Source organism: Kwoniella newhampshirensis, chromosome 2 (genome assembly GCF_039105145.1).
Source record: "Kwoniella newhampshirensis strain CBS 13917 chromosome 2, whole genome shotgun sequence".
NCBI classification, from domain to species: Eukaryota; Fungi; Basidiomycota; class Tremellomycetes; order Tremellales; family Cryptococcaceae; genus Kwoniella; species Kwoniella newhampshirensis.
In genome coordinates this window covers 1,465,495-1,481,123 of record NC_089956.1, presented here as the reverse complement: position 1 = coordinate 1,481,123, position 15,629 = coordinate 1,465,495, and the positions used below count along the sequence as shown (strand labels likewise).

Below are 15,629 nucleotides of genomic sequence, written 5' to 3'. Positions count from 1 at the left end.
ATCTTGAGTAGCAGCAGTAGTACCGCTGTAGCACATACATACAGAGGCCAGCTGACCTCACCGAGCTGGTCTTGCTTTTGCTTTCTCATCCTTCCTTCCACACATTTCATTTCATACCTAACCGTCTGTTCCTTTCTTGTTCTTTCTCTTCTTCTCCCCTCGACCCATTTTCGTTGTTTCTGTCGTTCTCTCGGTGATCCGCTTGAGTCACAAAGTGGGGTTGACGACGTCTACCCTTGGAATCTTCTTTTCTCTCTTACCTTCCACGTATACGAGACACTCCCTCGTACCATTCGCTCAATCCCCCCCCCTCCCCCGTGTTTTCCAAGTGTTCACGACGCATACGCAAAATGGCCCGACACGTCTCTGTGCAACAACCCAACTCCATCATGGAGGAGAAAACTCCTGACGAGCACATCGACCGCGAGACCGATAACGAGACCGGACTCGCTCCCACCGGTACCAGGTTGACAGGCACCACGGGCGTCGGTACCGATGTCGAAAAGGCCAGTACGAAATATGCGAGTAGTGAGACCGGTATGGTATTCAGGGATGAGAACAAGAAGGCAGAGAGGAAATTGTTAGCCAAACTCGGTACGTCTCGTATTTCCCTACTGTTTTCCTGGCGCGCTCACACTGACAGAGCTGTCTGTTCACTATCATAGATATCGCCATCCTTCCTTTCGCTGTGCTCTTGTATCTCAGTGCTTATCTCGATAGAGGCAACTTGTGAGTTGCCTTGCTTGTCGACCTAGTGTCGAACCGTTCTGATTGTATTGCAACATTCCAGGGCCAATGCACGACTTCAAGGACTGCAAGCGAGCGTGCTCGAGGGCAAAGACAGCAACTACAGTATCGCTCTCACCATGTTCTATATCACCTATATTGTTTGCTCCGTAGGTATCAATCTCTCGACTCGGATCATAGGGTTGCCACAGTTCTGACCACCGACCTTCTCCATACTGGTGCAGATCCCGGGAACATTGCTTGCCAAACAATTCCTTCCCTCTCGTTCGATCGCGGCCGGAGCTATGATCTGGTCTATCGCCGCGACGTGTCAAGCTGCTACCTACAACAGAGCAGGTCTGTACACCTGTCGACTGTTCGTCGGTATCGGCGAATCAATGTTCGGTCAAGCGATGGGTCTCCATCTATCTTTCTGGTACACCAAAGCCGATCTTGCGAAACGAATCGGTCTCTTCATCTCCGCCGGTGCTCTCTCTGGTGCTTTTGCGGGATTGATCTCGTTCGGCGTTTCCAGTATCAGAGGCGCACCATTACCTCAGTGGAGGATCTTATTCCTGATTGAAGGTTGTCCTTCGGTCATCTTGGCAATCTGCGTCTTCCTCTTCCTACCTTCTAGACCGGAGACCAGTCGATACCTCAACGAAGACGAAAGAACACTCTGTCTAACGCGACTCAACAGTGAGAACAACGTCGAGACTGAATTGGGTATCGAATGGGGTGGTGTCAAGAGATGTTTGACCGATTGGAAGACTTATGCCGTCAGTGTCGCGTACTCATGCTTTAACTTGGGTCTTGGTTCCGTGAGCGGTTTCTTGCCCACGATCATCAAGGGATTCGGTGAGTTCAGTGTGCGTCGCGCCGCATTTTGCGAAGACTGACGGACGTTCCTCTTCAGGTTACTCCAACGCCAAGGCTCAACTTTTCACCGTGCCTCCTTACGCTGTTGCTCTCGTGTTCATGTTACTGCTCACTTCTTTCTCGGACCACAAACAAACTCGAGGATTGCCCGTTGCTTCGGTTTTCATCCTCGGTATCATCGGATGGTCCGTCCTCTTGACTGTTCCTGCTACCAACATCAGTCAGACACAATACTCCGCCAGATATTTCGCTTGTATCTTGATCGTCACCGCCGGATACACGAACATCCCCTTGATGATGAGTTGGCAAAGTGGTTGTACCGGAAGTCAGTCTCAACGAGCGGCTTCTTTGGGAATGTTGAACACGCTCGGTCAATGTCTCTCCCTCGCTGCGGCTTTCTTGTGAGTTATGTTCATGACTCTTCTTCCCGCCCCCTTGATCAAATACGTCTCGATACTGATCACCGCTCTGTGTGCCTTGGTATGATAGATTCCCTTCCCATGAAGGTCCGCAATTCAGAAAGGGCTCCATCGTCAACATCACTTTCCAGGCCCTCGGTCTCGTCATCGTTCTCTGCATGACAGCATGGTACAGATGGGAAAACAAACGAAGGGACAGAGTCGAAGGCGGTCGACCTGTCAAAGGTGCCGTCCTCAACGTCAGGGAAGAGTACGATCTTGCTCCTGGTGAGTTTCATCGAGCAGATAACATGTGCTGTCGATGTTGACGAAAGCTTGGTCATACTTTGTCGGTAGGTTTCCGCTATGTGCCTTAAAGGCCAACAGAGTCAAATGTAAAATGTCTTGACAGAATGATCTGGGAATGAGAACGAGAGTCAAACGAGTGAAGTGATAGGTGTATGTAGATCACCGAATCGATGCCGCGGGCTGTGCATCAAGTCAAGTTCCGGAAGTTTAGCAGAAGAAGTCGCAAGTCGTCGTATGATACAGTGATTTGATGTTATGAGAGAGTGAATCATGTAACTATTCAAAGCTGACTGGTTTACCGAATTTTGATTGACGTTTGGTCAATGTTTGAGAAAATCGAGGGGTTTAAAATGTGAATAGGGGATGATTTGCAGCGCCAGCGCTGTACTACTGCACTAAGGTTTATTACTATATATGTTATGGAAGATCGAAGATCGAAGAAAAGAGACTAGGAAGTCTGCGTCGTCACAGCCCGCAATGAAATAGTCTATGCTGTTCAGTCCAACCACCTCCATTCCAAATCCTGATTGTACGCCCCACCATTGATCCAACTTGCCATCACTCCCATATCCCAATTATTGTCGGTCAACGCGCCAAACGCTCCAGTCGTGAGATCGAGAGAACGTTTCGAACAGCCTGGACAACGATCGGCGACTTGGGCGACGATGGTCTTTCCTCCCCCTGATGATTGAGTTTATCATATATATCAGTATGGCGGTGCGGACGAGGAAGTGTGATTGGATAGGTGAGAGTAAAAGTGAGGATGTCGAGAAGAGTGGGAAGAGAGATGGGATTCAACTCACAGCTCAATTCCATATGATGACCACAGATCGGGTTATTATTAGGATTCAACCCGTTATATCCTGGCCAATTATCGAACAGTTCCGCCGAAACAGCGACGATATAATCGCTAGGCACGTTCCACCATCCACAGGCACCCAGACCCGTGTCAAAGTAAGTGCCCCATCCGTGGAACGGTCCATCACCATCTCGATCGACGGATATGTTCTTGATCGTAGGTGTGGTCACCACAGCTGCTGATGACGTGGTCGTGGTGCTGCTGGTGGAAGGTCTGAGCGAGGTGGTAGATGAGACGGAGCTCGAAGTGGCGCCTTTGGAGGTGGTGGTCGTAATGCTCGCGGACTTGGACGTCGAAGTCAACAGAGCAATGGAAGAAGCTTTGGTGGTGGTCGAAGTGGTTTTGGCGGTCGACGAAGTAGATCTGCTCGTAAAGGCAGCCGCCGAGCTAGACAGTGCTTTGGTAGCAGAGGCAGGAGTTGAAAATGGTCTAACTGATGCGGACGACGAGGATGTTTTGCTCGTCGACACAGCCTGAGAGGCGGAAGAGGTCCTGGCGGTCGAAGCAGACTTGCTCGTCGACGCGGCCCGCGCGGATGATGCTGCTTTTGAAATAGAAGAAGTGACCGATGCAGAAGCCGCGCGGGAAGTCGAAGCTGCTTTCGAAGGAGAAGAAGCAGCTTTGGAAACGGAGGGAACAGCACTCGATGTAGCTCTGCTAGTCGAGGACGACTTCGGTTGAATAGAGCTAGCGAAGCTCACAGTGGTCGACTTGGACACACTAGGGCTCACAAAAGCTGCCGAGGTCGCCGACGACTTGGCCGATTGAGACATAGAGCTGGCAGCAGATTTACCGCTGGAAGAAGGGGTAGAATTGGCAGACGCCAAGGAGGTGGCGGCCATGGAGGTGAATTTGGCGGAGGAGGAAGCAGTTCTGCCATGAGCAGATGCGGAGACGGTTGGAGATACCTTGGCGCTGGCGCTGGCGCTAGCACTGGCCCTGGCACTGGCACTGATCAAAGCAGTGCTTCTGGCAGAGCTTCTGGCAGACGCAGAGGATGCCGCCGAGGAATTGGTACCCCTTCCAGAAGAAGAGGGCCCGGCAGCTGAAGATGAAGAGAAGGTCGCCTTGGCGGAGTTAGAAAAGGATGTCGCAGCTGACTTGGCGCCAGAAACCGTAGCGGAAGCGGAAGAAGACTTCGAGGATGCAGGGAGACTCGTCGCAGCCGGCTTGGTTGACCCGGAGATGGGAATTGACGAGGAGGATGAGGATTTTGCAATCGAAGCCGAAGTTGAGGTCGAAGTCGAGGTGGACTTGACCGGGCTGGCAGAAAATGACGAGCCGATGGAGGCCGAGCTGGCTGAGGCATAAACGCTTGACGACCTGGCGGAAGCAGACGCGGAGCCGGTAATCGACCCGGAGGCAGATATCGAGCTTGTCACGGAGGCAGAAGCGGAGCTTGTCGATGAAGACACAGCCACGGATGGAGACGCACTGATCGCTGTACTACTCGGCACAGCCGGGGTAGTGACAGCACAGGTGGTCCCTGCCTTCCTTTTCCTGATTTTCCTAATGACCATCCTTTTCTCCGTCCCCTTCGTCCTCACACTATTCCCATTGGAGGTGAACCATCTGGGCAACGCCGTCCGATGAACATGCTTGAAAGTTTCGGATTGAGCATGAGCTCTAGCTATCGTGTCCGCTCGAGAGTCATCCAGAGAGTGACCGGGAGGAAAGAACGGATTATAGGCCTCTGCTTTGGGAGCCGGAGTAGCGGTACTGAGAAGAGGGAGAAGGGAGAGAAGGGCAAGCAGTTTCATATTGGAGTAGCGGTTGTGAGACTTGTTTTTTAAAAGGTGTCAGGGGGACTTGCTTGGCGACGAGGAAAAGACCGTGGAGGTGCCGACCGGCGGTGAGGTGAAGACGAGTCAAAAGGTACGCTGCCAGAGCGTGAGGTCAGAAGTGATTATAGGAGAATGTAAATCGAACGAGATGAGGAGAGAGGAAGAGAGAGATGAATGAGAGAGAAAGGACACAATTGTCCAATGTTGTAGATCCAGATCGCGCGGTACCAAGAAAAAGATCCGAAAGCTTCCTCATGTTCGTATCGTCGGATAGACCCACCGACGTCCCTCTCGGATCAAGCCTTTGACGAGGTGAGCCCCGAAAGTCATGTCAGTAGGGTCATGTCATTTCGTCCCAAGCATTTACTGCTTGTGGCAAGTCAATGTTCCCGCGAGCAGAGAATTTTCAGCATGACCTGTGCTGCGGCTGCGTAGAGCTCCATGCAGGGCGCGTTTGGATGGATGTTGCATGGCGATTCACCGAGGGAGATGAGATGGCAGTGAACGGAGTGATGAGATGGCAAGTAGTTTGAGAGAGATTTATTCGCCATCTTCTGACCGATTCAAAAGTCGACCGCATATAGAAATGCAGCGCGTCAGGGACACATGTTACGTAATCCAAAAGCAGACGTCCCCGGTCAGTCACGTGACTAGATATGAATTTCAGGCGTACTTGCCATTCTGTTGAATGAAATTGTAAAGATATCGATCAGTACGTTTATCAGTTCCGTTACATCTCCTATTCTCACATCACTACTGCATTATTCTCAAACCAGTCGGAGCAGGGACCTTTCCTTCGTTCGTGCATACCACAATGTCGTCCAGGTCGGGCCAACCAACCGATGCTCTGCTGGAGTGAGCTGTTCTCTCCTCCGATTCACGGTTCATTGTCTCGACGGTCAAGCTAACCCTACCATGTTCAGCTCCGAGCTCTCCTTCTCCCAACCTCCCTTCTCCACCCAGATAGATCCCCGAGTCCTGTCAGCACTTGCGGACCTCAAATTCGCACATCCGACTCTCGTTCAAGCTAAAGCAATTCCTTTACTGCTCGAGGGCAAAGACGTCTTGGCGAGAGCTCGAACAGGAAGTGGTAAAACTGCGGCCTATGTCGTTCCCGCAATTCAGAAGATCCTCGAGGCGAAGCAGGTATGCTGTTTCTTGGACCCGTCATAGGCAGAGTATCCTGCTGATCCGACTCTGTCCACTTTGTAGACTATCTCACCAGCTTCACCTGAATACCAGTCTACCCGAGTAGTCATCCTCGTCCCAACCAAAGAACTCGCTATGCAAGTTGCGACCTTTGTCAAAAACGTGGCTAAATACTGCGAGGGATCGATCCAACACGTGAACGTTGCTGCAAGTGGTGCCAATATACAAAGGTTAGCCAGTCTTTCCACCTCGACGACCAATGGACAGAAGCTGACTTGGCGCTTCTCTCTTAGAGTCCTTCTCAACGATAATCCAGATATCGTCATCTCGACCCCTACTAAACTGCTGTCGCTTCTCCAAGCGAAATCTGTCGTCCTCGCTCAGCTGTGCTTCCTAGCTATTGACGAGGCGGATCTACTGCTGTCATACGGATTCAAAGATGATCTCACGAGGATTATGGACCCGACTTCTGGTTGGGTACCGAAGTTAGGTGTCCAAGGCTGTCTCATGAGTGCAACGCTCAGTGAAGACATTGAAGGTGTCAAGGGTCTCGTTCTCAGAAATCCTGTAGGTGAAAGATCAGCTTCGTTTCTGGGAACAAGCAGCTCATTCAAGCTTAATGTCAACTCATAGGCCATCCTCACTCTGTCCGAACCGGCTGCTTCCTCTTCCCTTCTCACTCAGCACTTCACCCTCACGTCCGAAAGAGACAAATTCCTCCTGATCTACGTACTTCTCAAACTCAAGCTTATCCGAGGCAAATCCATCATCTTTGTCAACGATGTGGAGCGAGGCTATCGAGTCAAGCTTTTCCTCGAACAGTTCGGTGTCAAATGTTGCGTCGTCAACAGCGAATTACCCTTGGCCAGTCGATTTCACGTTGTGGAGGAGTTCAATCGGGGCGTGTACGATGTGGTCGTTGCGACGGATGAAGGAGCTGGAGGCGATGCGGATGAGCTGTTAGCTGCAGACGGGGCCGAGGACGAACAGGCAGATGGCGAGGACGAGGAAGGGGTCGAGGAGAAAGAGGAGGAAAGCGACAAGGCGGAGGAGCGGACTGCGACGAAGAACGCAGAAGCCGGACCTTCGAAGAGACGAGCAACCAGTCCTGCACCCTCGAAACCTGTCAAGCGTAGAAGAGGCGACCCCGCATCTTCTATGGCTAGAGGGATCGACTTCACAGCGGCATCCTCCGTCATCAACTTCGATCTTCCTACAACTTCCACCTCATATCTCCATCGAGTCGGACGAACAGCCCGTGCAGGACATTCTGGTCTCGCACTGTCTTTTGTCGTTCCGAAGGCGAAGTGGGGTAAAGACAGGGTGGTCTCGATCAGATCTGCTGAGAAGGACGAGATTGTTTGGGAGAAGATCAAAGATAGAGTGAAGAAGGATAGTGGAAGCGATATCAAAGAGTGGGATTGGGGAGGCAGGAAGGGGGAGATTGAAGGCTTCAGATATAGAATGGAGGATGCCTTGAAGGCGATTACGGGGAAGAGAGTCGCTGAAGCAAGAAGGGAAGAAGTCAGGAGAGAACTGCTCAACAGTGAGAAGTTGAAAGTGAGTGAATCCATCGTAACATCAACTTGATTGGTCGCTGATAGTGATGATTCGTCTCAGTCACATTTCGCTGCAAACCCTCTCGATCTGTCGTATCTCCGCCACGATGCTCCACTCCACCCAGCAAGACAACAGACCCATCTGAAACATGTCCCGGGGTATCTGATGCCTAAGATCGCAGCGTTGCCGACGGGCGGTGGGGATGTGATGGACGGAGCGAGGATCGGATTCTCGAAAAGGGGCAGAGGAGGACGAGGCGGGTTCCGAGGAAGAGGCGGTCGAGGTGGAAGGGGTGGGAAGAAGGTTGATCCGTTGAAATTCAAGTAGCGCGGTGTTGACCAAGGGCTCGTGCTATGCTTTGCCGTGATGACTGGATGCAACGATTTGTGATGCATCGACATATGGAGTCTTAGCTAGATCATCAGGCGACCGAGCGAAAGGATTTGAGGAATGTGGCACAATGTGTCCGAACAACACGACCAGGGATCATGAACTATTCAATCATTCATTATACATCTTGTTTCGATTTGACAACCTGACACGATATAGTAGTGTACAAATAACACAACTCTTTGACAGACGCTCCCGTAAGTTCTCACTCTTGGCAAATAGACATGGATCGGTTCAGAGGAGCGAACCCCCACCCAAGCCTATCATGGAGGCGACCACCAAAGCTGTTGTGAGCAACAAACGAAGGGAATAGCCGTCAGATCCTCCGATCACAGCTGGAATAGCTACCGATATCGAGCCCAGAGTCAGCATCAATACTCCTCACTGAGAATTCGCGAAAAGACTGCTGTTTGACAGAATTCACCTCCACTAGTCCTGTTCCTCGTAGTCTGACTGGCGCTTGCACCGGTGACGGTCCCGGTACTAGTCGTGGTCTGCGTCGTAGTCCTACCATTGGCTACCGTCGTTCTCGTCGTGACTCCATTACCTCCGACAACGGTTCCGCCATTAGGGGCAGTAGCGGCAGTAGCGACTCCGCCCCCCGTATTCGTATTAGCGTTTGATCCTCTCGTCCCTGCTGCTGCGCCTGCCCCTGTTCCCGCTGCAGTCCCACCCCCACCACTGCCCCCGCCGCTACCCCCGCCGGCTGGAGGTGTATCTTCGCCTGCATCGCTATCAGACGAAGATGAAGAAGACGAAGAAGAACCTCGATTGGTCCCTGACCCGGTACCGGTGTTGGATGTTCCTGATCGACTACCTGAACTTCCTGACGAAGACGAACTTCCTCCTCGAGCACCACCACCACTGCCGGAACTTGATGACGAAGAGGAAGACGAACCGCCGGCTCGGGAGTACAATGAACGAAAGCAGATTCTTGATCGTCCGTCACTGTCCTCGATTGATGTCAAGTCTTCGATATTGGTCCCGAGGAAATCGTCTGACGGGGCTTGGTAATAGAGAGGATCGTCTTCGTCCAGCAGTACAAATTCGGGATCGAATTCGGACGCGAGAGAGTTTACTGCCGGAGACTCGACATCGAGGTAGACGTCTATAACTACAATATCGAATCAACCGATGATCCAGATGATGTCTTCTGCTTGCGGGTCTTGAGAGGGGAAAGATGACAGCATAACAAGAAGGACCGGGTCCCGGTTTGGGCGACTCACAGCAGAGCTTCACCGGGTCGGGACTTGCGTCCACTTTCTCCTCACCCATCAAATCGAGCACAGCTACGCCTCATGTCACGAATCAGTATCCATCTGCCCGGAAGACGTTTGGATCTCTTGATATGGGAGATCCACTCACCAGCCGGCAGCTCATGATTATGGTCCCTGTTCGTGGATACCCCGAGATGGTCCTGATTATCCGCCTGCGCTGTGGGTCGCGCGTCACCGCATGCCGCCCAGAAGGCCAGCACGTGAAACAGAGGCTTGATGAGGTTCGTCATGATTGTTTGGAGAGAGAAGCGTTGGTGGTGCTTGACTCCCGTGTCGAGGTAGTATATCAACCAGATTGCGGTGGTGGATACACTCGAAAAGCGGTGATGATTGTACCCGTTAAAGCGTTGATGAAGCTGATGATGACGAGTGAGCGAGTCCACTCTCGAACTCTAGAGAACACAAGTGGTGGTACGACCAAATTTCGAGGGTCAGGCTCTATAACATATATGGGTGGCCAAGCCGACGCCATGTCCTAGCAAGGTCGGTCCAAGCGGTGCATGTCGCATTTATATGTCGTCGTTGGAAGTTCACCGCACCATGCTAAATCCCGCTCATTCGGCTTGGACGGTTACTCCGTGTTATCCGACAATTTACGGCAGTGCAGTCCGGATGATGAGGGACCAAACCAAGTGTCCTTGCGATGTGATGTGCTGTGCAAAAACAGCACGATGAAGGGGATCGATCACACGGGATAGATATGGGCAATGTGCCTGAAGTCAATCAATAATGAGTCAGTCAGCCCGCGCCTCGTGCGGTACTTGCCGTGGATTCACAACTTCGGCCGTATGACAGATCTCTCTCTCGCTGACCTGCATAATAAGGACGTGATGAATTCTCGCTGGCTACATCATAACACTTTTGGCATGTATATGTTCATCCTCAAGGTCCTAACGCAACTCACCAGGGTCACTGGGAATTGTCCTCTCGCGAGCAGCGCTTCCGTGTCGTCCAGGTATGTTACGTGGAAGTGACTGGTGTGCGGCGAAGCTTTCACTGGGTTGGTCTGCCTTGTTCGGGCATGCTTGGACCGCTATCGTCGCATTGATGTACCCGTCACCGCAATGTCGAGCATAGAGGAATCGACCTGATGATCGATCGATGCCAGAGTCCCTCGATGCGAAATGACCGAGTATTCGGCACACAACCACGGCGCAATGAGCTGGGACCGAAAACAGCCATACATTATTATCTAGTGACTTTGAGAAGGGAGCCATGTAGGCGGCCATTCCGGTACTGATCTTTTTTCGACAGAAGCTGGTCCGACTTTGGCGCAACCGTGTTCAGTCAGACAAGGAAAAAGCAACTTGCGTGCTTACCCACATACGTTTGCATCTCACGCTTCCGCCTTTCTCAATTCATCCAAGTGGTTCACTGCCACGTTCCCACCTGTGTAGAACTCAGGTACCGGGACATCTGAACCGACGCATTCTGTTGCTCAACTAGGAGAAAGTTGACCAAGATGGCACATAAGCGGTTGTTGGGAAACGATGTTCGGACCAAAATGGAGGAGGGGGTGTCGGCAGGCGACCAGTCACTCGAGGGCATGAGGGAAGGGGATCAGTCGTCGACCGTCTCTGTAGGGTGCGTCTCCGACTATCAGCATATCCTTGTGCAATTGGGAAGGTCCGCTACATTACAAGGAGCTCAAATGACATAACAGCTCACGAGAGATCGTAATGCTTCGTACTTGCTATGATCCTCTACTTTCGTTCTATACCGATTGTCCATCTCGACCCTTCGAAGGACAGACCAGTCTCCAGTCCTGTCTGCGTTAGGACAAGCTCAAGCCAACAATTTTACGTCGTCCCCATTCCAGCAGAAGAGTCCTCTCCTACAGCTACATGGATCAATTCTTTCGATGCGCTGCCTGGATTTGCAAGTGTGACAAAACGTTGCCGTTGTATTGGACAGGCTTTGTCCGGTTTCCTTTTTTTGAGGCCGGAGGGGCCGGGGGAAGGGGGGGGCGGGTGGCTAAACGAATTCTGACAAAGCTATTGGAATATTAGGATAGTGAGAAAGGATAGCACAGCACTGTGCATCACGAAGACCAGTTCGACTGAGATATGACTTGGAAGTCCCGCTGGTCCCACGATCTCCAGAAAAGCGATCTCGCTGGATCTCAACGACCCAGCGACTCCCAGAACGCCCCGCATTCGCCCGTAAATCTGCTTCTTCTCTACTCGGTACCGGATCTTGTCGATACCGACGGCATCCGTTCTTCTTGACTCGGACACGGGAGGTATCGTGATGCGCTACCGTCCACCACGGTGACTACCCATTCCAACCGTGCTAAGCGACGATGGTGTCGGGGTGTCTCGGACCGCTCATCCACCGAGGCTCTGTGGATCGTCCCACATCGTTCATGTTCGAAAAACGCCTTCTTGACCTAGGAAGAAATTGTATAGGCCGAGTACTGCTCTCGCAACTCTCTCTCTTGCTCTTCGAGAGGGCAAATGGGGTCGCTCCACCTGCACACTAACAATTCGCCTGCTCCACTGCCACACATCCCCAGATATGCAACCCTTACAATGGTAGTTCTACTAGTTTCAGCTCCAAACATCGACGGGCGCCGCTAACTATCTGAATTTCAGAGAGCATGTGTACGTCTTCTCGTCTTCCGTGTACGTCGGGTGATAGTAGCATTGGCTCCCATCCTGCGTAGCGTACGTTGAGGCTAGACAAGATCAATTCTGAGCTTGTCCAGACCTGTTCGCGTGCATTGTGATCCTGTCTGTCGGGAACTCACGGTGCGACACAAGGTTTTTCTTCCCACGAAACGCAGTCCAGATCAACTCGTACGAAAGCGGACAACGACCCATGGTGCCACTCGTTGTCCACGGCCCGTACGTGTCCGATCTTGGTCAAGCACAGTGCCCATGGGCCATCCATTCCCATTCCCATTCCCATACCATGCCAAGTACCCGACCACCCTTCCTAGGGGAAACGAACGGACCGGTGACTTTACATGCCTGGTCCGGATCGTCACGCGCTTGCTGACAAGATAGCAAAGTAAAGTTTGACGGAGACCAACCCTCACCCCCCCGACCTGATCGGATGACGAACCATCCCGAACCAAACAGGTGGTACGACGAGCAGGAGGGACATGCATATATGGTGGAATCTGTAATCTTTAGGTCATCATTTGTAGAAGATCTAGCAATTCTACAAATCACGGAACGATTTCTACAAATATTTGACGCGACGCTCCCCGGTATCGACCAATTTCCTTTCTCAGCTTTTTGGGTGAAAACTCCGAGGGTCAAGCAAGAAAACGAGTTTTCCGTGATTGCCCGTCCCTGGATCACCAGCTAGTTTAGTACTCGTACTGCGGTAACGTGTGCAGGTATTATGCTTGTACCTGATCACCTCCCTTACTTTCACCTTTTGTTTCTAATCTTATTTCTTCGTATGGGATGGGATGATGGGATCCGTCGTGAGATGCTATTTTCTCCGTCGGGGAAGATCAAGATAACGATTGTGCCGACCCACAACACAGACCGTCCGCGTCCGAATCCGACACCTTGTGATGCCTCGACTCCACTCCACTCGGAGAGGTCAGGCTGGCACTCCCTACTTGTTCCTTTGTACGTAGGGGGAGAGGGGGTGCTGAGAAAAGATATATAAACCCCTCCGAGGGGAGGTCGAGAGAGAAGTTCTTTTCCTTCTTCATCAAACAAACACACACACACACACACAAAGCAACCAAACCAACCACACCAACTACCAGACCAACCCACCCCTCTCTCTCTCTCGCCTTAACAAAGCATCTATAACAATGTTCGCTCGAACCCTCCTCCGATCAACTGCCACCTCTATGCCTATGGCTAGAACCATGATGGCTCGAAAGGCTTCGACCGTCGCGCAACCCGCCGCACACGTTGGACCTGTAAGTCAAAAAACGACTAACTCCATCACTTGGAAAAGTGCCACTCAAGCTGATCCTCCTCCTTTTAGGTTCGGGCTTTCTTCAACGATGTCCCAGTCCCAGTTGATGCCTACCCTCTTATCGGTATCGTCGTCATCATGTGTTCCGGTGCCACCTACAGTGAGTTCCCTCACGTCCTCCCCACTTCTTTGGCCATAGAGCTAATTCGCCTCTTTTGCCCTTTTCTAGTGCTCGGTAAACACATTTGGGAGGACAACGACCACCTCAGATGGACACCTCACCACGGTGGTGTCAAGTTTCAGGTCCCCTCAAACCAGTAAACGACAACATCATTCCACCATTGCATATCCTCCTCCTCCTTCTTCTTCTTTGAACGCGAACAACCACGCGCAACGAGAAGAATACCACCACCCTCGTCCTCCTTCGCATCGGTCTGCGTCCCATTTTTCGGTTTCAGATGGTTTCTCCGGAGATGTTGATATAATAGCGCTTTTGTACGATCTACATGATGTCTCGAGATGATATGATAACATTTATCACACAAATTTGACACCGCCTCTTTGCAAAAGAAGATAAGCTGGTTACACGATATACTGATTATGACAGACGATCGGAGGTCGCCCGAGCTACCGCCCACTCGAAAATCTGGCCGGACATGATAAAGTCTCACCAAAAGCATTGCGACAGTGCGAGTTGACGGATCCTCTCTTGCTGATTATTATAGCTCGACCTCGAATCTTGTTCATCGTAACAACCACGCGTTCCTTCCTACCCCCCAGGTTTTTCTCCAAATTGGCGTCGACACGACTCCGTCGAGCACATGGAGATGGGGTGGAACTTCTCGGTGCAACATCGTTCGAGAAGTGTATCCGATTCTTTCGGTAAGTTACTCAATCCACTCCAGGCAGGACTACAGGAAATTCACTTCCCGACCACAATGACCTCGTGCATGCCAGATCGGAAATCGAGAGTGACATCTCATCAGCCGTCTTGTCTCCTGCAAAACACGTTTGGTATGGCCGGCTCGCAAACTTTGATATATGGCAATTATATACCTCGCCGACTGATTTGACACTATCGGTCTCAAGCCGAACATTCGTGTTAAATGTCGAGTTTAGGCTCGAGCTATGCTCAGCAGTGCTTCATACAAACAACGCACATCAAGTCGTCCGCATTTACTTCCGTCTCGCCTGGCTGTCAATCGGTACAATCAGAATGTCTTTAGAATTGAGACAAAAATCAAACGCATCATCAGCGATATGTATGGATACTGTCAATATGACGCTTCAGGCCGAGGTCGGAGGTCTCAAATTTTCAGACTTGACGAGCTAGAGGGGACGGATGGGTGAGATGGTGGGAAGGCATGGTCTCGGAGCGATAGAACTACATCAATGTGGTCAGCGACGTCGATCTGAATGAAAGGACAAGAACCGTTCTGCCAGATGCGAATTCCTGTTGAGTAGACCGAGAGACAAATTTGTGAGTACACGTACGACGTGGAGTGGGTGTGCAACAGACCTGTACACCTGAGGAAGACTACGAGCAAAGAGGTAAATGTACCATACCGTACCATATCGGTCTGTTCCTTCAGATGACTCAGTACTCGTATTGTGATCAATTCATACTTTATTTCATCTCATGTCGTCTTCTCCCCCATCTCACCGTCGGATCTCTCCATGCCTAGCAACATGCGCGCCGTCATCGCTCGAATACAAAACACGAATTACTCTTCCTTTCGAGAAGGACCGGTTCGGAGCTGTCCGATGGAAACCACGTCAGCGTGGATCGCAAAAGCTGGGAACGTTGGATGGTGTGGTCACTCACGTCACCTCGGTAGACTAGAGAATACCAAGCAGAACACCAATTTGTTAGCGGGTACACATCGTGGGACAGAAGGAATAGACCTGGAACAATCGCTCACATTGTCTACCAACTGCGATACCCGCTCCAACACAAGCGGCAGCAACGACAAATGCCATTGGGTAGAGTTCGACGGGGATGTCTATGGGTGGGCAAGCGATAGAAGGTGATCAGCAAATGTTCGCGGTGATCTCACATGTGTGACTCTCGCTGGGAGAGGGAAGAGGAAGGCGGTGATGAAGGAAGACCTACCTCGCAGACCGAACCTGAAGATCTGTATCGCGCAATGTCAACGTATCAGTCAGTGTCGGATTCTTGCGCGCTTGCGAGAGGAGCCAAGTGCACGCTGCAACTCACAAGCTTGGACTTGCCACCTCTGCTCTCTTGGGTGTTCCACCTTCTTCCGGCGATACCCAGACCGAGAGCGTTGACAGAGCCCTGAGGACGAGCGGCCGCGATAGGTCGAGAAAGGGCGGGTCGAAGCGCGGATGAAGTCTGACGGAGGATGGTGTTGGTTGGGAACATGGTGAATGTGGTTTGTGTGGTGAG

The 15,629-nt window shown here is 51.5% G+C and overlaps 6 protein-coding genes across 6 annotated transcripts; 3 read left to right on the top strand and 3 right to left on the bottom strand.

Moving 5' to 3' along the window:
• Positions 1–350: 350 nt before the first annotated feature.
• Positions 351–2,380, top strand: IAR55_001246 (uncharacterized protein; the record flags this gene model as incomplete). The annotated part of the gene is made up of 7 exons (XM_066944373.1): positions 351–594; positions 666–729; positions 791–896; positions 972–1,584; positions 1,643–2,006; positions 2,095–2,291; positions 2,361–2,380. 7 exons carry the CDS (start codon positions 351–353, stop codon positions 2,378–2,380), a joined length of 1,608 nt encoding a protein of 535 aa, XP_066805574.1.
• Positions 2,381–2,808: 428 nt separating this feature from the next.
• Positions 2,809–4,931, bottom strand: IAR55_001245 (uncharacterized protein; the record flags this gene model as incomplete). Its single annotated transcript, XM_066944372.1, has 2 exons — positions 2,809–2,993; positions 3,116–4,931. The coding sequence occupies 2 exons, from the start codon at positions 4,929–4,931 to the stop codon at positions 2,809–2,811; spliced, it is 2,001 nt and encodes a 666-aa protein (XP_066805573.1).
• Positions 4,932–5,769: 838 nt separating this feature from the next.
• IAR55_001244 (ATP-dependent RNA helicase DBP9) lies at positions 5,770–7,991 on the top strand (the record flags this gene model as incomplete). The annotated part of the gene is made up of 6 exons (XM_066944371.1): positions 5,770–5,810; positions 5,879–6,101; positions 6,168–6,334; positions 6,398–6,671; positions 6,738–7,664; positions 7,725–7,991. The coding sequence occupies 6 exons, from the start codon at positions 5,770–5,772 to the stop codon at positions 7,989–7,991; spliced, it is 1,899 nt and encodes a 632-aa protein (XP_066805572.1).
• Positions 7,992–8,288: 297 nt separating this feature from the next.
• Positions 8,289–9,561, bottom strand: IAR55_001243 (uncharacterized protein; the record flags this gene model as incomplete). Its single annotated transcript, XM_066944370.1, has 4 exons — positions 8,289–8,398; positions 8,479–9,168; positions 9,281–9,343; positions 9,420–9,561. The coding sequence occupies 4 exons, from the start codon at positions 9,559–9,561 to the stop codon at positions 8,289–8,291; spliced, it is 1,005 nt and encodes a 334-aa protein (XP_066805571.1).
• Positions 9,562–13,109: 3,548 nt separating this feature from the next.
• On the top strand, positions 13,110–13,540 carry IAR55_001242 (uncharacterized protein; the record flags this gene model as incomplete). Its single annotated transcript, XM_066944369.1, has 3 exons — positions 13,110–13,220; positions 13,289–13,379; positions 13,449–13,540. 3 exons carry the CDS (start codon positions 13,110–13,112, stop codon positions 13,538–13,540), a joined length of 294 nt encoding a protein of 97 aa, XP_066805570.1.
• A 1,403-nt stretch (positions 13,541–14,943) lies between these two features.
• Positions 14,944–15,605, bottom strand: IAR55_001241 (uncharacterized protein; the record flags this gene model as incomplete). The annotated part of the gene is made up of 5 exons (XM_066944368.1): positions 14,944–14,976; positions 15,045–15,058; positions 15,142–15,222; positions 15,333–15,354; positions 15,438–15,605. The coding sequence occupies 5 exons, from the start codon at positions 15,603–15,605 to the stop codon at positions 14,944–14,946; spliced, it is 318 nt and encodes a 105-aa protein (XP_066805569.1).
• Positions 15,606–15,629: the final 24 nt, after the last annotated feature.